Source organism: Alexandromys fortis, unplaced genomic scaffold (assembly GCF_014885135.2).
Source record: "Alexandromys fortis isolate MF-2015 unplaced genomic scaffold, M_Fortis_MF-2015_v1.1 scaffold_66, whole genome shotgun sequence".
NCBI classification, from domain to species: Eukaryota; Metazoa; Chordata; class Mammalia; order Rodentia; family Cricetidae; genus Alexandromys; species Alexandromys fortis.
The window spans coordinates 4,568,557-4,595,321 of NW_026067950.1; the positions used below are offsets into that span (position 1 = coordinate 4,568,557).

At 43.4% G+C, this 26,765-nt stretch overlaps 1 protein-coding gene across 1 annotated transcript in view; it reads right to left on the reverse strand.

Annotated features, from left to right (window-relative positions):
• Positions 1-358: 358 nt before the first annotated feature.
• The window catches only part of Dnajc3 (DnaJ heat shock protein family (Hsp40) member C3), a 32,583-nt gene continuing 6,176 nt past the window's right edge, over positions 359-26,765 (reverse strand). Inside the window, exons 2-12 of the mRNA XM_050150371.1 lie at positions 22,208-22,318; positions 20,115-20,239; positions 17,959-18,033; positions 14,726-14,878; positions 12,269-12,450; positions 11,765-11,884; positions 9,837-9,942; positions 9,415-9,535; positions 6,403-6,535; positions 5,069-5,217; positions 359-3,957 (exon numbers count right to left, since the gene is read on the reverse strand). Of these exons, the coding sequence (XP_050006328.1) occupies positions 3,800-3,957; positions 5,069-5,217; positions 6,403-6,535; positions 9,415-9,535; positions 9,837-9,942; positions 11,765-11,884; positions 12,269-12,450; positions 14,726-14,878; positions 17,959-18,033; positions 20,115-20,239; positions 22,208-22,318 (1,433 nt within the window). The 3' untranslated portion in view covers positions 359-3,799. The remainder of the gene's footprint in view (positions 3,958-5,068; positions 5,218-6,402; positions 6,536-9,414; positions 9,536-9,836; positions 9,943-11,764; positions 11,885-12,268; positions 12,451-14,725; positions 14,879-17,958; positions 18,034-20,114; positions 20,240-22,207; positions 22,319-26,765) is intronic.

Genomic DNA, 26,765 nt, shown 5'->3' on the forward strand with positions numbered 1-26,765 from the left:
CTTCAATACTGTGAGCTAGAAAGCTGGCTTTGTTGCTCTAGAAGTTTACCTCCTAGATGTGCTATGGTGCCTTCCTGTAACTGTGACAACAGACATGAGTAGTAAGAGTCAGATGAAGCCACCTGTTAGACTTTAATATTAAAGTAGAAAAAAATAATTCACTATTTTAAGTCCAGTTTTCCTAGGACTTGGTGAGTTAAAAGATTTTTTTAACATATCTACCTGTTCCGACCTTCCCTGTAAACTCGGTCACTGATTTTGTGTGCAGTAAAGTTGAAAACAGGCTTCTTCTAGGGCGGACTTTCTTAGAATTTTAACTAAAAGGTTAAACATGAAACAGAAGCAAGAAAGTAGTGGATGTGATCATAAATATTTTTATTAAATGTGAAAATACACGGGCATAAAAATATTGCCCATATTCATAGACATGTATGAGCCCCAGCTGAAATAATTTTAGTTCCTTTTTTCATTAAACACTAAATAGAGATGGATTGTTAAGTCTGTCCCATTTAAAGCAAATAGAAACTTAAGAGTATCTTAATTTAACTTCTCAAACATCTCTGATTTTGACTTGCCCTGTGCCCTGTATTCCTTTGCACAGGTAAATATTTCGTCCACATACAAGTACAATAAACCTGTTGTGACTGCACACAAAGCCACGCAGTGGCTAATTTTACTCTTAAATCATTCAGCAAATGAGATCGTCTGTTAAAAAATTATCTGCCCCTCCTAACATCATTTGAAATTACAGAATAAATTCTGCCACTAACAGAAAGGAATGACAGGATCTGGAAAGATCAGTTCTTACGTCATCACCTGCCTCCTCCATCCTGCATCACTACAGGGACATCAGATCCATTCAAGGAAACTCTCCTGACGTCACCTGGCCCGTGTGTGTCTCACTGAAAACACCGTACAGGCCATCAGCACCGGTGCCGTCTCGAGGCAGCTGGGCACCCACGATGGCCTGAGCAGTGTCTTCTAGCCACCACCTCTCACCTCCTCCTCCATGGCGAGTGACAACTTCTGACCAAGCCAAGGCCTTTACGTGGGAATGCTATCGCTATCTTCCAGGGGTAAGTAGTGGTGACAGTGACCTTTAGTTACCAATAATCCTCTCGCATTCTCGCACTGTGTCTAAGTTTGGGACTTGAAAAGCAGGGCCTCAAAGTCACCGTGAGCCCACATTCTGAGCTACGGTCACAAGCCACACGACCTGCTCACAATTCTTAAACTCACTCATCCTCAGAGCTCCAGTGGTTAAGCTGCACAATTAAAACCGACTTTAGCACTGCTAAGGGGGTGTTTCAATGAAGATGCTACATACCACTCACATTAACCCACTGAGCTTTCTCCCAGGTTCTTCTAGTCAAGGTAAAAGAGAGTAAACTTGCAGAACTGAGAGGTGAAGAAGGTGCCCTTCTGGTGGCAGGCGACTTTTTCCTTCTTCCTGCAGTGGTGAGCACTGGATGCAGCCAACGACAGTGCACTTAGGAAGCTCAGCACGGGGAAGGAAAGGCTCGGAACAGAGCAGAGCACGCGACAGTGCGCTTGATCCTACCTTCCCCAGAACTACCACAAAGGTCTCCGCAGTTCCTAAAACAGACACTGGGATGTGGAAGTGGCCCTGCAAAAAGGAAAAAGCAGAAAGTGGAAAATGTTTCTCCACTAATGTGGCTTTACAGTGTCACCAGGCAGAAGGGACACTGTTCTATTGCTCAACTGATAGGCTGGCCACCAGGAGACTACCAACAGCATGCATGCTGGAACTGACCAGTCACCTACCTCAGTAATCAGCAGAGTTCTACCTTCACCTCCCTCCTGACATCTGCTTTTGGCACCTAAGTCTGCAGTGAGAACACTAATCCTCAGTTACTTAGGGTAGTTACAAGTGGGGGGGGGGGCCTTAAAACCCTCAGGGAAGCAAATTAGGAGGCACCAGATCTGGACCACAGGTCCACACAGCCCAACCTCAACCGTGTCAGAATCCTCCAGCTCCGTGCTACTGGCAACTCTGCATCCGCTCTAAGTGGGAGAGTGAGAGCGTGGTGCTTCCTTGGTTCTGCTGGTGCAAAGGGACTTTGGAAAGCAGAGCTGCCTCCACTGTGGTGACGCGTCCACAACAGGAGTCGGATGGAACAGCTGTGTGTTAACCTGAGATGGCTGAGATGTGAAACCATGCCATTCACTGTTCCACGCTGGCTGCACTTTATCTGTTTAGTGTTTTGGTGGGGGACCTGGCCTGGAACTCACCATGTAAACAAGGCCTTCTCCTCGTCTCTAGTACGGTCAGAGGTGTGTGTTACCACATGGCCTGATGTGAATGTGGGGACACTGAAGCAAAATGGAAGTGGTTTTGAAATGCATTGTTGAGTTTATTGGTAAGAAACAGGCTCCTAAGTACAGGCAAAAAGCACTTAAACGTTTTGCCCAACTCAACTATGTGACTTATGTTTGTCCATTTTAAAAATCTTTTTCTGTATATGCTCAAGGGTATGACTACAGGTTAAGAAAATGATTTGTGCTTGGATGCTACCTTCATGCCTCCCACAATTTAACTAAAATGATTAATCTCATAAAAACAATATATTAGACCTTTATACTTAAAATACTTCACAATGTTTCAAAAAAGAAAAACAACTTTCTAGAATAAAGGTAATAATTCTTACCAAAATAATTCTTTTACATTTTCAATGCAGCATCAGTAGTTCATAAATATTCAATGTTCTTGATTTAGCAACAGGTTTTTAGGGCAAAAATTATCCAGTATACAAATCCTGAATAGTATATTTCTTAAAGAGGTATCTGCTTTAAAAAGCAAGAGGATCTCTCAGGAGGAGATGGGCAATGTCATCTTACTGATGTGAGCAAACACAGAGCGGAACAGACTTGCAAGCCTATACTTTCTTCTCAGTGGAATAATAAACATCAGTCCTAGTGAGGCAGATCTACGGAGCAAACAGCCAACAAACAATACAGCCAAGACAACTGGGCTAAATGTGAGAGACACTGAGACGCCGCCTTGCTCCCCTGCCAGCTGGGAGTGAGCTGCTGATGCTGACAGAGAAACTGCATTTCTAGGGCACTTCTGCACTTCAGCTGCTCAATATGTCAGCCTGACCTTCAACAGCGCTCTCCAGAACACCACTGAGTCTTTCACAGACTGAACTTTTGAACTTGTTCTGGTTAATATTTAAGAGAGGATCTGTAAGTTTTAACAAATTCAAGAGAGACAAAACAGCAAAACTACATCCTCAACTTCAAGGCATAGTCTACACCTGAGCACCCCACCCACACATGATGATCTCCGCGCTTCCTGCCGGGACGGCCATGACGACACTGGGACAGGAGGAAATCCTTGCAAGTGACGGGACTGACCAAAACCTAAGCACAGTTGTCCCAAAGGACATTGTCTCTTAAGAATACTGAGACACAATCCATTTTCTTGAAGACTACAGCTCCTCCTCATGGTTACTATGCAAGGCTGTTCAGAATCTGGCTGCTCCAGGTTAAATATATATAATGCTGTTTGAACACCACCACAGAACAAATGCCACACACCACGTCCCCCAGGCAACACAAGATGAGCACAGGCTGCCTTGTCAGAAACAGGGCTCCTTGCTCCCTACCTTGGCAGGCCCATCAAGTCTACAGTAAGAACAGTCTTTTCCTTGAAACAACTCTTTGGTCATGGACAAACTCAAAGTTTTGTTTCATTTTGTTTCCATTAGAATCCCAAAGTTTCTTTGTTTTGAATGTTAAGAAAATAATAAAGAAGAGGAGCAGTAAAACAGCTGGTTTAATTGAAGTGGAATTTAAATCTGAACGGTCCGCCTGAGCTGAAGGGATTGAACCCTTGCCATGAGTTCCAGCTCCTGTGGAAGGGGTTGCCACCACCTCCTTGTTGACTCTCCGCATCCAGAGGATCTTCTCCATCATCAAACTTCTTTCTCATTTCTAGAAAACAAAGCAGCAAATGAAGACCCACGTGTTAACCCAAGGTATAGCTATGAGGCTTTGATGCCCCCCCTACTTCCCATTTCCATCCTGAAGAAAACCACTGCCAGAACTCCCAGAGCCATGCTCTTTACAAAACAGCATATCAATCCTCATCTCCTACATGAAGTCCATCTCCAAAGCATCTAAGGAGCTACTCTGCCCAACAGGTGAAACAACCATCCATAAAGCTTATTTCCTCCCCAAATGTAATGCAGACACATGAAGACCACAATGAGAACCAGGCAAGGATAGGGTGGGAAGCCCCCCTAACACCACCACATCCCTTAAGACCCCTGACTCTGGCCCAACCGTTACACTACCCTTGAGGGGCAGTGTAAGCATTCTGCATCCGATAACAGAACAAGTAAACTGTACCTAGAGTTTCCAATAATAAAGTGCACCTGTCCCCCTTAGTAGACTACAAATTACTTAGGACAAAGGACTATTTAAATTCTGTACTATAAATGGATGCACAGAGAAGATTTGCTCAGGGGGCATAACTTGATTTCCTCTTTGTTGAAGCTGCCTAGCTCAAATTAGAACACCCATCTCCACACGTACAAAAAGTCATGAAAAGCAGTGTGTACAAATTCTTAGCCTGTCTCCTTACTTTCCAGACCAGATTCACATATATATCAACCCGTACATCTGTTCATGTGACTTAGGGCAAGATGGCTGCTAACATCCACAGGGCACAACAGGCCTAACTAGACATCTACTCTCCTCTTTTTGTAAGCCGGCCCAACACACTTGGCTTCCTCCCCAGGCTCCTGACACATGGGGAATTTGTGCAGAGAACCACCCATCACTGAGCTAAGAGACTAGCAGGGTCTAGGTGTGTTGTGCTTTCCCATGACTGCTAGAGAAAAGCAAGGGTAAGAACTTGTCCAGGTGGGGAGAACGCAGCCCACACTCACCAGTGGAGCCGCAGGGCTGACAGCCAACCACAGCCCTCCCGCTCGCCAGCCTTATACTACAGTTCACCTCTGCCTTGGAGCGGGAAAGGAACAGGAGCCATTCATCCCAACGGCACTATTCCAAGAGCAGCAGACACTGGAGCACAAGGTACCTGGGTCTGAGAGGACTTCTTTAGCAGCTGCTATGTCAATGAACTTTTTCTCTGCCTTTTTCTTTTCCTCTTCATTCTGGAAATTATCCGGATGCCACTGAAGTGCTAGTTTTCGGTAGGCTTTAATGATTTCTTGTTTTTTGGCATTTCTGAAGGATGAAGAAAATTATTTAGCAATTATCAGAAAGGTCCCAACCTACTTTTATTCAAAGAAAACCTCAGAAGAGCTGTGCTGGTAGTCCCCTTGAGCACTCAGTCACAGCACTGCAAACACACACTGCAAGCTCTGTGAGTAAGGGGTATAGGGAGTGTCACCTCATGACATACAACTCTGTTCTCAAAATTTCAAACATACTGTTCTCGACAGTCAATTTTGCCTTTCCTTCCTTTTTGAGCCCTGGGGGTGGTGGGGACAAACACTGAGAACTGAACCACTGAGCCACAACCTTAGAATATAGTACAGATCTTTACAGATGTCCCTTCTAGATTTCCACACCATAGCTTAATTCTTTCTGGGCATAAGAAGATACTCTCACATCAAGATGGTGGTGTACACCTTTAATCCCAGCAGTACTCTAGAGGCAGAGAGATCTCTGTGGGTATAAGGGCTAGGTCTACATAGTGTCTTCAGGCTAGCCAGGGCTACGCAGTAAGATTCTGCCAATCAAAGCACGCACATGCACACACACACCTCTGTCAACCCCTTTAGGCCGAGTTTACTTAATATGAGTAAGACCAAAGCTTAAACTTTGGAACAAAAGATGACAGTCTGAAAAATGAATCTTTTTTGGACAAAACTTCTAGGATTTAATGTTATTTTACGTGTATGGGTGTCTGCCTGCATATATGACCATCATGTGTGTAATGACAGAAAGCCAGAAGAGGTCAGACTGGAGTTGGAGACAACTGTGAGCCATCAGGTGCATGCTGAGAGCTGAACCTGGGTCTCTGCTAGAACAAGTGCTCCTCAGCACTGAGCATCTTCCCAGCATGGAGAACGCTCTTATAACACTACAACTTTAACTTTAGGCCCATGGGAGGACTTTCTTTTCCTTCCTCCTAGCCCAATGAAAATGAATTCAACTCTACTTTCTCAATCCTTCCAAAAAGTCTAGGCTTAGGACCTATTTCCACCACAGCCTTCCACCATCAACATCTATTAGTGTGTTTGCCTGTAATATACTGAAAAAACAGTTTATGATGTCAAAGGCTGCTAGAATAATATATAAATGAAACACCATGAGTAAGGGAAGAGAGCCAGGGTAGGACAAAAGGAGCTACGATTAGCTAGCTGTAAAGCAGTTGGTTAAATAATACAAACTTCAACAATTCACCTTTTTACTCCCAAGATTTTGTAATAATCGCGCTTCTGTGACTGTTTCAGTAACCGCTGAGCTTTCTCTAAACCTTCCCGGATCTGCTGATCATTTTCGTTGTGTTCCTGAGCAGCTTCATAGTCCTGAATGGCTGTCAAAATATGTTTAGGAAAAGCTGTTAGGGAAATGATGGTTCTACCAGCTTGGTGCTCAGTCCTCATTGCCAGACCCTTCACTCACTGCTGCTTCCAAGAGCCTAAACGGTCCCTTTTTCATAATTTTGTTCAAACTAACTTATAACTGAGGCTCAAGTTCTCACTCCCGTTTAGCAGAACTCACTGTGGCTGGCTTAGGTACCACCCTCTCATATCTCCCCACACCGACAACGGAACACGGTGAAAGAGTCAGGAAGACCTGCCACTCAGTGCCGCACTGGGATGAAGCGATCCGTCAAAACCAAATGCACAGAGCCCTAATCTACAGCACAGGCTCTATTACAGAACATCTGGGTCAAGATCAGTGTGGGGTTCATCCTTTCAAAGTCCTGGAGATGAAAATTATTCACGGCTGGGTTTCAGGAACATTCCTTGGTAAGAAGCTTACGAGGGCCTTCAGTGACAGCCCTGGGTACTGGGGCTCTGACGAGGCTCAGCTGTAGAATAAACTTGACTTGTGTCAATTTATAGGAAAAAGGATTCATATTCTTAAAAGTATCCTGCAATATAGTCTACCAATCTGGAGTGAGTCCAGTTGTCAGGTGTGGCAGCTGGCACCTTTACCCACTCACTGAGCCATCTCACTGTCCCCAAATGGCAAGTCTTTTAGATTATACTATAAGAAGTGTAGAATTATTGTTTCCTATATTCATATAACTTACAAGAAGTAACTGATTTCCCACAAACATATAGTAGCTAAATAATTTTTGTTACGTTTCCTCAGATTTCACACTCAGAGGTAATCATGTAAAAAAAGTAAACAAGTCTACCTCACAGCCATAAATCAAGTCATGAAACTAAAAGACAGAAATAATATGGTTCTAAATGTACTATTAGCACTTAATTTTCTAACCTCAATCTAAACAAAACCTCATCCAAACCACAGTTTTTTTCTTGTGTGTATGGATGTGGCGGGTGGGGCTGAACCCGGAGGTTGCATGCTAGACGCTGCTCTAACCACTGAGCAGCGATCCCTCTCCACCCTCTGACATTCTTAAGGAGCAGTGCTAACAAGTGGTCAAGATGAGACATAATCCAATCTGTTTGCCCTCTTCCCAACACAAAGACAAAAATTAAAAAATGAACATCATAGAATTGTAAAGATAAAAATTTTTGTCACATTTCTAGGGGAAAAAAAAAACAAGTAGGTTCTTAACAAAAAGATAACAAAGAGGGGATGGAGGATGGAAACATGAGGGCTCAAGATGGCCGAGTTGGGGGAGGGACAACGAGGGGGAGCAGTGAAAGAGGGATTTGACAGAAGGAGCCATTATGGGGTTAAGGAGAAACCAGGTGCTAGGGAAATTCTCAGGAATCCACAGCTAAGACTCGTAGCAGCAGTGGAGAGGGTTCCTGAACTGGCCCTTCCCTGTAATAGTTGTCTTAACCAACAACACTGGACTCCACATGCTACAATACTGATCAGCCAGGCAAATGTGCTCACCAGTACAATAGTGGTATGAATATTACGGAGGATAACAATCACTCTCTGATGGGTCCACGGGAGGGAATTCATGCCTGGGACTATAAACCTGGTCAAAAGCCCACAGCTAGGGAAGTTGTAGACTCTAGCAAAGAATGCCAAGGTGATCCATAAAGAAACATATGGTCTCCTCCTAGATAGCATACAAAAGATTGCTTTGCTAAATGGATATGTTGTTGAACTGTCTTCTGAAATTTGTTTATATTTGTAAATTAATGATGCTGCTAACCTTTGTCAGAGATGCTTCTAAAAGATTCTTGACTAATTAAAATTGAAAAGGAATGACTGCTGAGTGCTCAGCCTTGAGTCGCACGTTTACCACCACCCATCGCCAAGGCCTGCAGATGTAAGAAATGGAGGAAGGAATGCAGGAGCCAGCGGCTGGAGAGGAGTGCTATACACGCTGTCTGCTGCATGGTGACCTGCACAAAATCAAGCCAGTCAACACTGCAACATGGATGAGGGCAAGGCTCGCAAGCCCCTCCCCTCCCCCAGCTGAGGAGCAATCGACAGTTAATGGCTTCAGGAGGAGAATCCTTTGTTTTCAGGTCTGTGGCCACACACCCACCCATACATATCCACATGCTCATACGAGTAACCTTAAAGTTAATGTGCCACTAAAAAATAAAAATTAAAATGATATGAAATGAGGGGTATGTTTTGGAAAGAAAGGTTCTAGACAGTAGTGGGTAAGAGAGGAGAACTGGGGGATGATTCTAGCTAAAACCCATGTGAAGTCATCAAATAAATTAAAAAATTAGCAAAAAATCCGTTTAAATGTTCATAAAGTCCTACCAAATATGTGATAAACAAAGCAATGCATGTAATGAATTCCATCTTTCAATAAACACACGACTGTGTGCGCCAGCACGGCCTTTTCAAGGTCCTCACATCTACAGCAAGCTCTCAGTGCGGCCTCAAGTAAGGTAAGCAGCTATTCTAATGTCTGAAGTTGGGAGGCCACAGGATCATGTTAGACATATATGTATTGTGCATACTGTGTATTTATATGCTTAAGAGAGTCATATTTGTACAGACATGTCTGGAAAAATAACTGAACAAGGATTACCTCTGGATGACGGAAACCATGGTTCTCGATTCTGCTGTTTGTCTCTCCTAACTGAGCTCACTACTCAAACACTAAAACTGGTTTATGAACTCTCTGCTCAGATGCTATACCTGTTATGGTCCAGTAAGAAAGATAATTATCAGTTTTTCAAATTCTTAGCCATTTGCAGATAACTGTGTTCAAAATACATTGCAACTGAACATGTGTTGATTTCATACAATTTAACCTCTAGCTACTGCAAGTCAAGTTCCTTTAAGACTTACCTTCGTCATACATTTCTTCTATTAAATAAGCCTCTGCTCGGTCTTTCAGAGCGTTGACATTGTCAGGTTCCATCTGTAAAACTTCAGAGCATATTCTAATGGCTTCCACAGGCTTCTCATCCTAAAAGTCAACGTAAGAAAAGATGGGCCGGGTGCACTCTGTGGTGAAGCGTGTGCCTATCATGCACAGGCTCCTGAGCTCAATCCTCAGTATCAAAGAATCAATAAAAATAAACACTGTGGCCAGAGAGAGGGCTCAGTGTGTGCACACCGTGAATGGGCTCAGTGAGCGTGTGCACACAGTGAATGGGCTCAGTGAGTGTGAGCACACCATGAATGAATAAAAAAGAATTTTGAGGAAGTTAAAATTGGCTGTTATCCATGTGAAGTGTTCACACGTCCTGGAACGAGTCAACTGTTACCTTAGAGAAGCAGTGGCAGATCCTTTCTTTGGAGCGGATTGTATACTCAGCAACACTGGGCTCTGTCTTCATGACAGATTCGTATTTGCTGGTTGCATCTGTGTATCTATGAAAGAAGCAACCCGGGAGTAACAACGAAACCGTTTCCAAAGCTCCTTTCAGGGTGTACTGCTTAGTGATCCAGCCGAACGAGCACAACTCCTGCCCTCAGATACAATGCCTCTAGCCTGAGTCCAAGGCCGCCCCTGAAGCCCAGAGACAGGACTGACTCACACGGTGGAGAGAGCCCATACACTCATTATTCTCCAGGACATGCGCTTGCCTGCACGCACAAATAAATAAAACTATTTAAAGCCTGTGGGAGGGCATGCATGGGGTGGAGAGTTAAAAGTTAAATGGAGGGACTGCACAGCTTCGAGGAACTCAACATCCATCCTGAAGTGAAACCAGAGACGAAGCTGCTCTAAGGTCACTCATGCACCTGTAAGCCCAGTAAGCGTGGCAGCTAACCTCACTAACTCGAGTGTTCTGTGACCGGCAAATGCCTCTTCACGTCTCCCCAGAAAAGTTCACAAAAGAGGGTGTGTGTGTGTGTGTGTGTGTTGGGGGCATAGGGAACAGCACTGGAGAGCAAAGCCAGTGTCTTGCACGTCAATCACTCTTCCACTGAGCTGTAGCTCCATCCCTAAGGATTTACACATGGAAGTGGCATTATTCATTGGCTGAGCGTCAATGGGTGGTGGCTGGATAAATAAACTAGTGTGGAGAGTAATACCATGGAAATATTAACCAATCAATAGGAAAGATTGAAACAACAAGCTGGATAAAACCCAGAGAACTCTGCTAAAGGGGAAAAGGCTAATCTCAAAAGCTTCCATTTTGTGTTTGCATTTCTTCGATACTCTCGAAATGACACCACCATAGAAACAAAGAATATATTCGTGGTTGTTGGGGTCTAGGGAAGGCTACGGACAGAAAGGCAGTGTGGTGTAAGGGATAGCACAGGAGGTTCGTGTCATGAGAGCTACAAGGAGTAGGGAACACAGAGTCTATCTCACAGTAAGCAGTACTGTCTGGAGACTCCAACTCTCCTGCCCCAGCCTACCAAACCCCTACACCCCAATATCCACACAGACAACTCCTGTTTTAAGATGAGAACGTAAATACCTACCACCTCCCCAAGAGCTCCCCTTTTGCTCCTGGCCTTCGCTGCTATAGACTGGATTAAGGGCTCCTCTTTGCTCTGTCCACTCTGAAGCTCTGCTAACACCTCTATACCCCAGCACTTGATATCGACTGTGGTGATATTTGATCATGATCTAACAAAGCTTGCCTGAAGATCAGAGAAGCAAGGCTCTGACCAAAGGGGTTCCCGTCCTCAGACTGCACTGAGCTCCTGTCTCCTCCCACCTGATATTCCTCTCTCCACTCAGCCATATTACTCCTGTCTCCACCTTCCCTACTGCTGAGATTAAAGGCATGGGATCCCAAATGCTGAAATCACCTCTGTGTGAGCTCTGTTTCTCTTTTAGACTGGATCAATTTTGTGTAGCCCAGGGTGGCCTTGAACTAACAGGGATCTGTCTGCCTTTGTCTCTTTAGTGTTGGGATTAAGGGTGTGCTCTACCACTGCCTGGCCTTTGGTGGCTTACTCTGCACTTCAATCTTCAGACAAGCTTTACTTTTTTTGTTTAATTTTTATCTTATTTCCTTTTTTTATATCACCACAACTGACCTCCCACATTAAGCTATAAACCTTTTATAAAAGGTTTATACTACTAAAAGCTGTAGTCACATTTCTGTGCTCTCAGTACATAGCCCAGTACCTGGCACACAAAATAGGAAACACCCGAAATAGCATCGAGCAGCTAGTGGGGGTACCGTGTAGTCGCTTCCACAGTGTCTGTCCGGACTCGTCAGGCTCTTACCTGCCGTCTCTTATCAGTTCTTCAGCTGACTCGATCAGCTTATTCAGTTTCTTCACTTGCTTATAGTGTGCAAAGCACCTTTTATGATCCTGGTCAAGTTTCAGACACTCACGGACTTCGCTGCTCACATAGTTAAAAAAAAGAAATACTCCAAGTCAAAATAATCCTTAAATACTTTTCTGCATTAAGTAACCAACATTAACGTATTTTTGTAACAATGAAAACATGCTGACTTTTACTATACACATTTACATATGACATCATATCATAAAAACAATTCAAATGGCATGAAGCTACACATTAAACACTCTGTTTCGGTAAGTAAAACAGCAATGTCACTTTAGTAAGACTAATTCTTGAAAATAAGCTGTAGAATTTATATAATACATTAGTGATAACATAGTTTATTTAAATGGGTATAGATATTTTAAAAAGTCCTTAGTATTTGTATTAACATAATATGAAACTGTCAAAAGACTAAACGTGGCTGTCTCAGGGGCTGACCTGAGGGAGAGCTCGTGGTCCCCGAGGTGGTAGTAGAGCGTGCTGATTTTGTAGAACGCCTCTGTGTTGTCATGCTTCAGTTTTGAAGCAGCCTTTAAGTCACTGATGGCTTTCCTAGGTTCTCCTTCCTTTATAAAACATTCAGCTCGAAGTTCGCGTAATTCTGCATCCCAAACACAAACCTTGAGAAACAAAAGAACTAGACTTTAAGAAACATAAAGTGTGTGCTCGATTCTTGCATCCCACACATTCCATCCACACATTCAAAAACATAAACACCTCAGTTAATGTGATTAAAGTCGGTATTTTATAAATGGTGTTTAAAACCCTGCTATAATTAAAAGTGGAAAACAGAAGGTGATAACTTCCTGAGGGTGCCTTAAATCCTGAGGGAGGAGAAAATACACAAAAGCAAGTTTTTCTTCCCCAGATTATAGAATTTTTAAACTGAATATACACAGCACTAGCACACTGAGTTCCAGCCAAGTTCGAAATGCACAATGAAACCCTTTCTCACAAAACTGAAACAACAAAACACGCACAACAAAACATGGCACTTACTAGTAGAGGGTTATTCCCACTGACACATTGGATGAGAATATTCAGATGTCTATACAACAATTATAATTTCTATAAGAAAAGAAAGCCGAGGTTCTTTTTCGTAATTCTTGACTTTGTTTTTTGAGACAGGATATGGTGTATACTAAGCTGGTCTCCAACACCCTATTAGCTCAGGATGGCTTCGAACTCTTGATCCTCCTCCTGCCCTGCTTCCTGAGTGTAGCGATTTCAGGTGTTACTGCCGTACAAGGTGTCAAATACAAGGCTGTGTGAATGAATGCTGTGCAAAGGCTCACCAACTGAACCTGAAACTTTAGTTCCCAACTAGCAAAATACATACTGCACTGTAAAATACTACATCCTTGCTTCCTTGATATTAAATCCTCATTTTAAAAAAATAACATGGAAGACTTCACCATTCCTATTTTAGGAAGTCTATCACACTCATTAAACACAGTAGATTCTTCTAAACAGATACCCCAAGTTCACAAAGAAGGCCTGTTTTGTTTTTCTCGGAGTCTCTAACACTGTGTCAATAATGTTTTATATATATAATATAATAATATACTATATATAATACTAACGAGCTAGGCCCAAATGGGCAGTCTAGCAGTAAGAAAGTAAAAATTAGTTTTTTGTTCCCTTAGTAAAGTATCAATAAAATAATTTAGTACAGCAAGATTACATGATTTCCTCTATATAATTATCAAATATGAGCCAGCAAGGTATTTTAGTAGGTGAAGATGTTTGCATACAAACCTAGTGACTAAGCCACAGAACCCACATATAGGAGGGAGAAGCACTGACTCCACAGAATTAGTGTATGGCCTCTGCAGGTGCATCACACACACACACACACCTTCACACACACACCATCACAGCATACACACACACACTCACACAACTGCATCACACACACACGCCTTCACAGCACACACACACACACACAACTGCATCACAGCACACACACCATCACACATCATCATACACACACACTCATAATTTTTAAATTATCAAATGAATGCCTATTTTCCATAAATCACATACTTATTGCCAATATTAAACTGTAAGAATGGTAATTCTGTTGATTACTTCCATTTAGACTTTCTTCTGAAATCACTGCCATTAAATCCTCCTGGGGCAAGGAGATCCTAACCTAATGCTTCCTATTAGAACCCTCTGTACCCTAGACTTTCTCTACTTTCTCTTCTAGAAACTTCTCACTTTAAGTGTTTCTCTTTCTTTCAAAGACCATCTTTCCTTTCTCTTTAAGTAATTCATCTTTTACCCATTGTCTAACATGGTATGCTCCAAAATTAAAGGGGGGGGGGGCAAAGGCAAACAGTGGGTGAAAATACATAATTCTCACCCAGGGATAGTGGTGCACAACTTTAATCTCAGCACTTGGCAGGCAGAGTAAGGCAGATCTCAGTGAGTTCAAGACCAGCCTGGTGTACATAGAGTGTTCCAGGTCAGCTAGAGCTACGTATATGACTCTGTTAAAAAAAACAACAAGAGGGGCTGGAGAGATGGCTCAGAGGTTAAGAGCACTGGTTGTTCTTCCAGAGGTCCTGAGTTCAATTCCCAGCAACCACATGGTGGCTCACAACCATCTTTAATGAAATCTGGTGCCCTCTTCTGGCATACATGCAGATAGAACACTGTAAAAAAAAAAAAAAAAAAAAAAAAAAAACAACAAGAATGTAGTTCTCACTTCACAGCACACCAACATGTACTAAGTACCTTCAACGGCAAATCTCCACGACCAGCCCAAGGACCAGCCTGTGTCCTACCCTGGTTTGGGCAGCTTATAAACACGGAGTTTCTCCAGTACGCCTAACTCTAAGAGCAGTGCCGGGCTCCCGGGCTCCCGGGCTCCGTGGAGCCGAGACTCACCTCCAGGATCTTATCAAGGAAGGTTATAGCAGCGGAGTAGTCGGCGCTCTCGAAAGCCGCGAGCGCTTGCGAGCGTAAGCGCTGCATCTCATCGGATTTTACGAGCTGAGACTGGGCTTCCTTCTCTTCATTTTCACTGGGGCTAGATTTGAGCTACAAGCAAAACAACAAATAAAGTTTTCCTCTCTTAAATCCAGATCTGAACATTCTAAACACCATGGCGCGGACACCGCCCCCACAGTTCTGACTGACAAAATATAGCTTCGGGTTGTTCATTACACAGCAGCAGGCAACAGGGATAGCATGGAGAGGTTTCGCCATTCCTCAGTGGCAAAGCCGTGAATACCGTGTACTGTCTGTGCTGGGCCTGCATGGCACAGGACAAATGCTGAAGGAGTCCATGCTTTCTTTCCTCCAGCATCTGGCCCCGAGGCTGAGCGTGGTCAGGCCCAGAGTCATCTCCTCAGCCTTTCATGGTTACGTTACAATAGAGCCTAAATGAGCAAGTTACTTCCCCAAATCCTGAATTCAATGCTTTTCTACGTGCTGTGTGCATTTTCTCTGACAACAAGACAGCCACACAAACCTGGGCATGGCAAGCATTCCCAAACGTGACTGTCGGCAGACATTATTAAAAGTCGAGTTCCTTCTCAGCGCTGGGGACTGGACCCAGGGCCTCACTTGTGCTAAGCATGTGCTCCACCACCCTGAACCCTACTCCTAAGCTTTGTGACTACGCTGACAGAAACATTAAATCACAGGGAGGGAGCTGCGTGTAGCCAGGGATGGAATTCCGTCCTCCAAATGTGCCATCCTAGGTTCAGTCCCCAGCTCCGGAAACAACTGAATATACACAATGAGGACAGGGCACAAAATACAATACATGCTTTCAGGAGAAAATCTACTTCTCCTTGAATTATACATCAGCCAACTTTAAAATGTGGATATTCTCTATTAAAGTCAGTTACAGCAATTAAAATATCTAAATTTGACCCATAATAAGATTATAATTTAGTGGAGCCCCACATGTTTATTTGCATAGTCTGAATTTTTAGGTTATGCACACACAAAATAAAAGGTGACTGACATGCTGGGGAGAAATTATAAACCATATTATCAGATAATACCCAAGTTATATCACTAACTTACAGAACTTAAAAACAAGAACACCCATAAGTAAACAGGCAAAAAAAAAAAAAAGTACTTGAAAATGAAGACATCGCAAGCAGAGAGAGAAAACCCAGTTAACACAGCGAGCAGAAAGTGGGGTGTCTGTTGTACACAGAAAAGGAACCCTACAGGCAGAAATGTAATTTTAGGAAACAGTATGTAGGTTTTGAAAACGGTTAAAAATACAACTACTATATGACCTAGTAATCTTCTCCCTGGACTGTAAGGAAATGAAATCGTCACTTTGTAAAGTTACCTACACTGTAATGTCCAGGGCAGCGCTATTCACAACAGGCAGAGAATCAACCTGCGCATCTACTACTACTAGCTTAGCCCTGGGATGGCCCCATTGTTACGTTCATTACCATTTCCCTAAGTCTGAATCCTTTCCAACTGGTATGTATGTACTCAGCCACTACTAATGGAGTTTATTAAATAAATTACCAAAGATTTATACTTGATTTTAAAATTAAGTTGCAATTGACTGTTATTTACCAAATATCTAATTTCTACCACAATCAAAATGCAGGTTTTCTTTATATACTGTTGGTAAGAAGGCAATTAGTACAGCCACTGTGGAAAATGGTTCGAAGGTCTCCCAAAGGCTAAAAATGACCTAAATATGATCCTGCTATACTACCTGAGTAGTATTTGAAGGACAAGAGGTCAACACACACAGATACCTGCATGCCCATGTCTGCTGTGACATGCCCAGATAGTCACACAAAAGATGAACAGTTAAAAAACATATGGCATATATTCACACCATTATAAACCAATGGAGTATTACTCAATCACAAGGAAGAAGGCCATGTTATTTGAGATTACACACTGCGGAGACTGACTGCCCAGAAGATCCTAAGATCAGCCTCTTTCCACCCCCCCAGCATTGAGAGTACAGTGCATAATGTCATGGCAGCTTTTACAGCAGTGCCAGGTCCTCGTACTTGAACATCTCAGCCCCAAGAGTTCATTCTTGATGTAAAAAGAAACAAGCACATGCCACACATTAGTATACAAATCTGCCTTTCTCTTGAATAAATGGTAAAATGCATTGCTTTAAAATCAATCCCCTGAGTCATTGTTAGCAGGTATTTGTTTGTATGCCTATTTCATATACACGTATAACCCAGGATCATGTGGCAAGCTTGCAGTGAGAGTCACAAGTCCCGACTTCGAGGCCATGAAGCATGTTTCAGAGGACATTTCTAGATTCTCATGTAGTTAAAGTAAGTAGCCTGTATCTGAATCAGGACTTATGTATCAATTGTGTGCATTTTGTCTTCCAACTGTTGTAGCACGAATCCTAGTGGGTCTTAATTAATCAAAACCCAGAGTCAGAAATAGGGGTTAAAGCTGAAGATCAGAGAAGCAGAGCAGTAAGCCACTAGAGAGATCTTATACCTCTACCAATGCTCAGACCAAAGGGGCAATCCTGTCCTCACACTGCCTAGACTGCACTGAGCTCTTGCCTCCTCCTCCTCCTCCTTCTATTCCTCTCTCTGCCCAGCCATATCCCTCCCGTCTCCATCTCCCCAGTGCTAGGATTAAAGACATGGGGTACTTGGGACTCACTGATGTGTGAGCTCTTTTTCTCTTAGACAGATTCAATCTCACATAGCCCAGGGTGGCCTTGAGTCCTGGGTTTAAAGGTGTATGCCACCACTCCCTGGCCTCTAGTGGCTTAGCTCTGCACTCTGATCATCAGGCAAGCTTTGTTTGCTAAAACACAAATAAAATATCTCTATACAGTTAATATGATTCTTTGATGCCAGCTATTAAATATTTATTTAAGAACTATGGGCCGGGCGGTGGTGGTGCACGCCTCTAATCCCAGCACTCAGGATCTCTGCGAGTTCGAGGCCAGCCTGGTCTAAAAGAGCTAGTTCTGGGACAGGCACCAAAACTACATAGATACCTTGTCTCAAAAAAAAAAAAAAAACAAAACTACTATGATTCCTCTGTGTGTGTGTGTTAGCTATAAAACTAATATAAAGTAGCTTATTACAAAGGAAAATCAATTCTGCACGTCGCCCAGTAACCCCTTTGGGCCAGGCACTTACCACTTTCTTAAAATCCTCTTCCGCTTCATCGAGCTTTCCTTGTTTGAGCAGTAAGTGGCCTCTCTGTAACCTCGCCTAGGGGAAGAAGACGGCTGTGTGAACACTATGGATGTCTAAATTTGCTTTTAAATAGAAAGGACAAAACTACAAGTTGTAATCAAGTTACTAATATTCATTTCTTCAGTGTTTGTTTGACTCAGCACGGAGACTAATTCCTATAGCTTCAGAATGTGTACAATTTTTATTAAAATATTTTTTCTCTAAAAATATGTTTTGTTCAACCCAAAGAAATCATAAGCAAAGGGTTTTTTCAGGAGGGGGAGGCTCTTTTGCTTGTTTAAGATATAAGGTTTCTTTTGAGAATGATAAGGATGTCCTGGAACTAGACAATGGTACTGACTGTAGCAGCTAAAAACTAAGAACTACTCAACTCTTCAACATGAATTATATCCGTATTTTGAAATGATGCTGGGTACAGACACAGGGACCCTAAAGATGAATGGTACAGGGTTCTACCTTCAAGCAACATTCCAGGTCCTGTATATTAATTTTAAAAAATACTTTTTGACATCATACTAACTCTTTCCACTAAAAGTTGCAGTGGGACTGCCAAAGCTCCAGAAGTAGGTTTTCTTTTCATTAGCCCTTCAATGTAAATATTTACTATAAACAGAATACTGTCTCCCTCCTTCATGTCTGATTGTCCTCTTCCAATACATATGGTCCTAGCTCTTCAACTCACACCTCTCTGAGGACGATATAACCACACAGACAACCCAAACTTATATATTACTTTTACAGAACATAAAATTTCCCTATTCCTCTATTAGCTACATCGACACACAAAAAGGACAACTAAGGCCATTTCGGCCAGCTGATAACTAACCACAATGCTAAGAAAGTGGGTACCACAGCCTTGTGAGAGGCTGTGCTCCAATATGTCAAGTCATGAAGTCAACAAAAATACGACAGCTGGAAAACCCACCTTAAAATAATAATACAGCAATATTTCACATCAAACACGTACTACATAGTCAGCTCAAATCCTTTTAGGAATATGGAAAATTATAAATAATGGTGACAAAATTAATTGATTGATTAATTAATATGCAGAGCCCACATACGTATTCCACTGATGAAGAGTCTCATAGTAAAATAGTTCACGTGTTAACTGTGTGATCCTCAGCAGGGGTTGTCACTTTAGGAAGTGGGGCCTACCTAAAAGAAGCAGGGTACAGGGGGTGCATCCTTAGGTTGGGGGCCACAGCCTATCCTGGCTAAAGTGTATTCTCCTCTGCTTCCTGTTTGCCGTGAACTAAGTGACTTCCTCTTCCATGTGCTCCATCACAGGCCCCCAATCAAGGAGCGTGCACTGCAGCCACGAGTTAAAACCAATCTCTCTCGTTTGTCTTAGCTGTGCTGTTGCACTGATCAAACTAAGGAATGCCCGTACCTGACGTCAGGAGAGCGGACTTCACAGTAAGCGTCTCTACCTCCGCAGCTTATGCACTGACTGGGGAGAACCATACTAACATGCTTGGGATCCACAAACACCCCTTAAATGGACCCTCCTCATGCTCCCCCCACGCGTAAACGTCATTTCAGCACCGGTCTCTCACGCGTCCCGACATTCCACCTCCACACAGAGCTGATACTGTCAGGCTTCTGAAGGGAAACAAATCACCTCGTATACCCTGCCACTCTCCATACACACCTCTTTTGGTTTTCTTGAGACAGGACCCTCTACCTAGCCCTGACTGTCCTGGAGCTGTCCTTGAACTCAGACATACACATGCCTGTCTCCCACAGCCTCTGCCTACCATAGGCTGGGTTAAGCAGCAAGCACACCCAGCCTCCATACAGACTGTTAATTCCGAGAACTTTACTGTTACTGCTGTTGTTACTGAAATAAAATCTGGCTATAGTACTCAAGCAGACCTCAAGACCCCTGGGCTCCAGGGGTTCTCTTGCCTTCATCTCCCCGTCTGGAACTACAGTTGTGTGCCACTATGAGGAGCAAGTGTAGGAAGTCTGATCTCATTTTCCTCTCCACACGACAGCTCTGGAATGCTCTCGCAACGCCTATGGTGCCAAGACTCCCTGCAGGAGACAGATGACCTCTTCCCGTTTCCCTTAACAAGTTCAGGTGCACTTACTGCAGTGAAATCCATCTTCAGTTCAATCACTTTAGTTAAGTCAGGCAGTGCTGCTTTGGATTTTCCCATCGCTAAGAAGACAGTAGCTCTCCGATAGTATGCTATATAGTTATCAGGGTCACCATCTGAAAATTAAAGTACTGTTAGCTTTCTGTGATTCACCTGAGAAGATCACAGCTTACAATCTTATTAAATATGGCAATAGACATAGCAGTGGACAACTTCAATCTCGGCACTTGGGAGGCAGGGACAGGCGAGTCTAAGGACAGGCTCCTTACAGCAAATTCAAGTCAAGCCAGGGCTACACAGACTCTCTGTGAAGACAATAATAAACACAAGAATGGCATTAAAACTCAGAGTGTGGGACACAGCCGAGTGGCACTGTGCTTAGGTCAGTGCAGCACATGGCGTCCCTGAAGGGCGGGACCCAGAGAGAACACAGCTCCAGCCTTCCCTTTCGCATGCCTATGCACCTCCTCTCTTTGGATATGTATCTGTACCCTCTGAAAGATCCTCTGTCCTAAACCAGAGAAGTGGCTTAGAGCCGTTCCAGCAAGCTAACTCCATGGGACCCTTGGTTTATACTTGGTAGATCTGAGGTTTCAGACTCACATCTAAAGTGGGCAGCAGTTTTGCTCAAAACCTATGAGTTTTTAAGCTGCTACATGAAGCAGAATTTCTTAAAAAAGAGCGACTATGGTAGGCTGGGAGGTTCAGCAAGTAAGCCACTGCCACACAGACACGCCCCCCAAGGCCTGTCACGTGACCACAAGACACCCCAGGCCTGTCACATGACCACGCACTGTTCTCTGTTGAAAATAAACCACCCGACTTGTCAGGATGACTACCACTCTACACAAATCCAGGTGAGAAATGAATAAAAGGGAACCTAGGAAAAGTCAATGTCAAAAGACCTAGGTTAAAACCCAGGCAGAAACGTCTTGGAAGGTGCTTTAAGCTGGGCAAGGCTGCGGACCACGTTTAATTCCAGCCTTCAGAGGGCAGAGGCAGGAACAGCTCTGGGAGCTCAAGGCCGCATTGTGACTGAGTGAGCAGTAAGCTAACAAAGACTGCAAACTGAGATTCCGTCTCAGAGAGAGCGAGAATGCGGCACTGGTGCTGATCATCTCTTTCGTAGACAGCACAATGACAGTTGATGCTACAGATGCTACGACTCATCGGGAAGAAACGTCACAAGGGAGCTGGAATCTGACCAACAGTGAAGAGTCAATGAACTAGAAAATCTCCAATCTGGAAAAACCACCAAAGCAATGACTGTGTTCATCACCTAGCCAAAGAAGAGAACAGCACACTATGTGAGGTCTGCTCAGACAAAGTTTTCATAAGAATCTCGCTTTTCATTAAATGTTGATGAAACATAATGGCAACTTTTATTATGAACACACTGAATCCTGTGCCGGTCAACAGACTCGCTCCTGTTACTTCCCACTCCTGCTGTCCCTTTCCTCTCCCCACAGCCCCTCTTCTGCCTCTGATGTTCCTTCTGCCCTCTTCCTTACGCTCTGAGCTCTGAGGGGCTGGATAAACAGTTCCACTTAGAGCTGAGCATTCAATGGTTCCCGACTCTCCACAAGGTCTGGAATTACTACTGCCCACTGCAGAATGGAGTTTCTCAGAATGACAAAACCTTGAGTTATTCTTAATGCATACATGGCTAAGCCTCAGTGAGCTCTGTGTTTCATAGATTTGTTTCTCAAGAGTATGTATGCACATGTGTGTTTGTGTGTGCATGTGTGTGTCTACGTGGAGGTATGTGCATATGAGGACAGGTGCTTGAGCCCAGATGCATCAGAAGTTTCAGTCAGCAGAAAGAGGCTGGAAAGCAACCTTAGGCCTGTGGAGAGACAGTGCACGCTCTTCCACAGAGCCTTCCCTCCAGCCTACTCATAGCTCTTCCGTTAGACGCACGTGTGCTCATGTATTCTGTGTTTACTAATCTAATTCACCCAGAATCCTGAAAATATGTTTAATGGTTTATTTTACATGTAATAATGCTTTAAGTGCTATCCAAAATGGAAGCTCTGACTGTCAATCCGAAGAGAGCAGCTGAGCGTTTGGGGTACGATACCAACCTACTGCAGCATGGAACTGAGATAAAGCATCAGCTAGCTGTCCAGCTGCAAGTAACTTCTTCCCCAGTTCAAGATGCTTCTCTACATCTGCATTTACTCCACACTCAGCACCTAAAAAGGAAAACAGAATAATGAGTTAACTTCCCATGAAGCAACTGTCACCCTAATAAACAGTCAAAGATAACATTAATTGGCTTCAGCCATCTGAAAATGACATAGTGAAGCACACTGTTTCATTTTATAGAATATAAAAAGCTCCCAAATATACCTATATTCCATTAAACCAACCCAAGGAATAAATCCAGTTGAAAGAATAAAAGAAAAATAGATTAGCGTACTGGTGACGTTATTCTGCTCAATTAAAGCTGGGAAGCTAGCTCAGTTGATGAGATGCGTGCTATGTAAGCATGAGGACCGGAACATGGATCTCCAGCAACCACAAAAACGCCAGCAGGGCACAGCAGCCCATGCACAACCATGAGATCCTCAGTGCAGACGGCCAGCTAGCACACCACACGGAAGACTAGATTCAGGGAGACTCAGCCTCAGGAAATAAAATCTGAAGAAGCATGGTTAAGGAAGAGACCGGATACTAAATCAGCTTCCACATGAACACAGACACACGCCACATAGTCTGTTAAAGAACGGCTTTGCTAAGCTAGACCCTCATCTTAATGAAGATCAGTCTGCTACGTTAGGTATCCAAGGACACCGAGCAATGACAACACACCACTGGGATAAGTGAGCCCTGCTCTTTGAATCCTCTAAGTACCCGACCGACTGTGGGAGGAGACAGACACAACAAACAATAGCTTGTATAATCAGGTAAAACTTACTATGGAGTAAGTCAAGTGTCAACAGTGAGAGACAAACTTAACAAATGGTCCAAGAGCATGCTTCCTTGAAAAGCCAACATCAGAGCAACTTAAGAGGAAGTAAGAAGCCCATCATGCAGGCAGGAAAAGGAGACTTTCCAAGTAGTAGCAGCTAACGCAAAGACTTTAAGTTCATGGTACCCAGATACATTCCAGAAATGGCAAGGAGACCTGGATAACTGTAGCAGAGCCACAAAATAAAGCGGTATGAAACCAAAGACTAAAAGCCTTGTTATGTCCTGCTTTGAATTTTACTCCATGAAGACCAGACACATTTTAAGTAGAATAATATGACTAAGTAGACCAATTATCTATAAACTGTCTCTTTGCTCTGAATTCCTCCTTCAGCAGTTACCCTGACGCAGTAATGCACCAGAGAGTTCAGGTGTTCCTCCTTCACAGTAAAGTCAATGTAGTTTGCTACAAAGGAGCTAGAGAGCTAGGAGTAGGAAGGACGGGTGCCTCCTGGTTCTGTTTGCTGGTGTGGTCTTTTGTTTTTCTGGCTTCTGCTACCTACTGGAGAAAAGATGGTTACCAAGAAGCTACACTTGACTCTGTTCTTGTCTGTCTAGAATCTTCTTTTTTAAAAGTTTCCTTTAGGCTTTATGTGAAAATTCTTATTGAACGTTTGGGTGTTATTTGTAGAGGGAAGTTTCTGTCCCCCTGGTCCCACAGCAGTTCAGTCCCAAAGAAACACAGAGGCCTATATTAATTACAAAGGGTTTGGCCTACTAGCCCAGGCTTATTATTAACTAGCTCTTACAACTTAAATTAACTCATAATTCTTATTTGTCTAGCCACATGGCTTGATACCTTTTCTCAATGAGACAGTCTCATCTTGCTTCCTCTGTATATTGCTGGTGACTGACTCTGCCTTTCCTCTTCCCAGAATTCTCTTAGTCTTTTCACCCTACCTATACTTCCTGCCTTTTATTAAATCAGCATTTTATTAAACTAATAAAAGTGACAAATCTTTACAGTGTACAGGAGCATTCTCCCACAGCAACCTCCCAACAATGACACTGCACAGTCACACTGTAACTTCACAATTGTCCATATATCCACACAGAAAAGTATCGGCACTGGGATGATTGCTTTCTGTTCTCCCATCAACTGCAGTCAACTCTGGTTTCAGTGTCTCACCATTAGCAAACCTGAGCTGCGACCACAGCTCAACAAAGTGTGAACCCCAGTTCTGAGGAGAGAGCCTCTTCCCCAGGGAGTGAACAAAGTGTGAACCCCAGTTCTGAGGAGAGAGCCTCTCTTCCCCAGGCAGCCTCTCTCAATCCTGGAAGTGTCTCACTGTTCTTCCCACATCTTTAGTTACTGTTGCACCGTGTAAAAAGGGAAGACTCTACCTAGCTCACCCTTTACAAACTCTTTTGGTGTGGTGTGAAAACGTATGCGTGTATTTGTACCATTGTGGGGGGGTCAGGTCGACATCAAGTATCCTCCTCACTTACTCTCCACCTTTTTTTTTTTTTTTTTTTAAGACAGGGTCTCTGTTGAACCTGAAGCCTGGCAACCTGGCTAGTGTGCCAGCCCCAGTGACCCACCAGTCTATGCACCCCCAGTGTGGAGATTGTAAGTACACACCATCCTGCCCTACTTTTCTTTTCACATCTGGATACTAGGCACTAAACTCAGGTCCTCAAACTTCTACATCAAGCACTAGAGCATCTGAGTCATGCCTGCAGTGGCCCCTTTAGAACTACTATGTGCTTTGTTTCCTGAACGGCCCGAACTGTTACACTGGCCCTGGAAACGGTCTGGGACAAAGACCCACCAAAAGGTGCTCGGAGGTGTTTGCTCGAACCCTGACCCGGAGCCAGAGGGAAGTGACATGCTAGTGATCCAGTCTAGCCCTACAGCTGGTTCAGCTACACTCTGGTGACTCTGACAGCCTAATGAGACCCTCTTAGACGGCCAAGTGTCTCCTATGCTTGGCCATAACGGCACAAAAGGTGACTGGGACTGTGATAAGGGATGGGGTCTTTGCAGTGCAAGAAGTGTTCTGAGAAGAATGTCAAGCTCAGGGCTAATTCTCGGCTGAAATCAACCTGGAAGATTCCATAACTATATATATGTACACATACATATATATGTACAGAGAGAGAGAGAGAGAGAGAGAGAGAGAGAGAGAGAGAGAGAGAGAGAGAGAATTTTATTTGTCCATATCTATATTAACCTGCCCCTTAAGCCAGTGGTTCTCAACCTTCCTAATGTTGTGACAGAAAATTGTAAGACTTGCAAAACTAAAATTACAGTTAAATCCACTGTCTCATCAAGCCTCACCAGGTTTCTCCTGGCACAGATTAATAAATAACTGGACCCTAGTATTTGTAGTGGGAACACAGGTTTGAATGCAATTAAAATTGATTCTTCTCAACTTTTTTTTTTTTTGGGGGGGGGGGTTGTCAAGACAGGGTTTCACTGTGTAGCCTTGGTGGTCCTGGAACTCACTCTGTATACCAGGCTGGCCTCAAACTCACAGAGATCCGCCTGGGATCCGAGTGCTGGGATCAAAGGCATGCACCACCACACAGCTCTTCTCAACCTCTTACTTGAAACAGCTTCCCCTTCCTGTTCTAAGGAAGCTCTGTTTGTACTGTTTAAAAACAACAAAGCTTTCTCCCCTAGTTCTCTGGAGCATATACGCAAAAGTGCAAAATCTTGAGGGAATCTTCTCAATTTATGGCAACGTAGCTACTTATATAGGTTCAATAACAATATCTCTTATAGGAATAGATCATCTGTAAGCGCTGACTATATTCAGTAACAATGTGACTAGAGATCTCACTTGAAGGTGATGCACACAGCTATAGCAGACACGATGACAAAGAAAAGAAAAAGGCAGACATCATGTAGTGAGCACAACCCGGGCTGGGAGGTGCAGAGGTGGCACTTGATCTACACAGCTGCCGAACACATACATGAGTAAGGAATTTCATATTCCAGCAAGCACAGGGAACCTTAGTTAGTGGACTTTGAGAAACATCATTCAAATGTACTCTCTGAATTGAACCAGGGATAGACTCCAGGTACTTCTGAGTGCACCAAACTCTGATAAAAACAAACAAAAAGGACCAGAGCCAGGCAGATTGGTAATGAGGACTTCTGAAACACAAAGAAGTTCATAAAATAATGTTTTTCTTTTTTTGAGACATGGTTTCTCTGTGTAGCCTTGGCAATCCAGGAGAACTCACTCTGTAGAACAGGCTGGTCTTCTTGAACTCACAGAGCTATCCTCCTGCCTCTGCCTGCCTCTGCCTGTTGAGTGCTACCACCGCCCAGCTCATAGGGCCAGTTCTTAAACAGCCTAACACTAAGAACAAAAATAAACAAAATTAGTAGCACAAATATTTTAAAAATTGTTTAAAATAAATATAATTAATAATCTTACAGATTCAAAAGGTTGCAAGGTCTATTTAAATTCAGCTCTAGCAGCAAGGACACAGTGGAGAACAAGAAATAAACAAGATGATTTCCTAAGTGCCTATCTGATGCTAGGAGACAAAATGCCCGAGGAAAGGAGTAATCACTACAGACAGTCAAACAGGCTCCCTGGGTCAATAAGCTGGAGTTAAAACAAAAATAAGAAGGCTGGAGAGCAGTGCTGAATGACACACGCCAAAATCACACCCAGGTCACAAGCCAGTGCAACCTGCCTGGCATGAACAAGC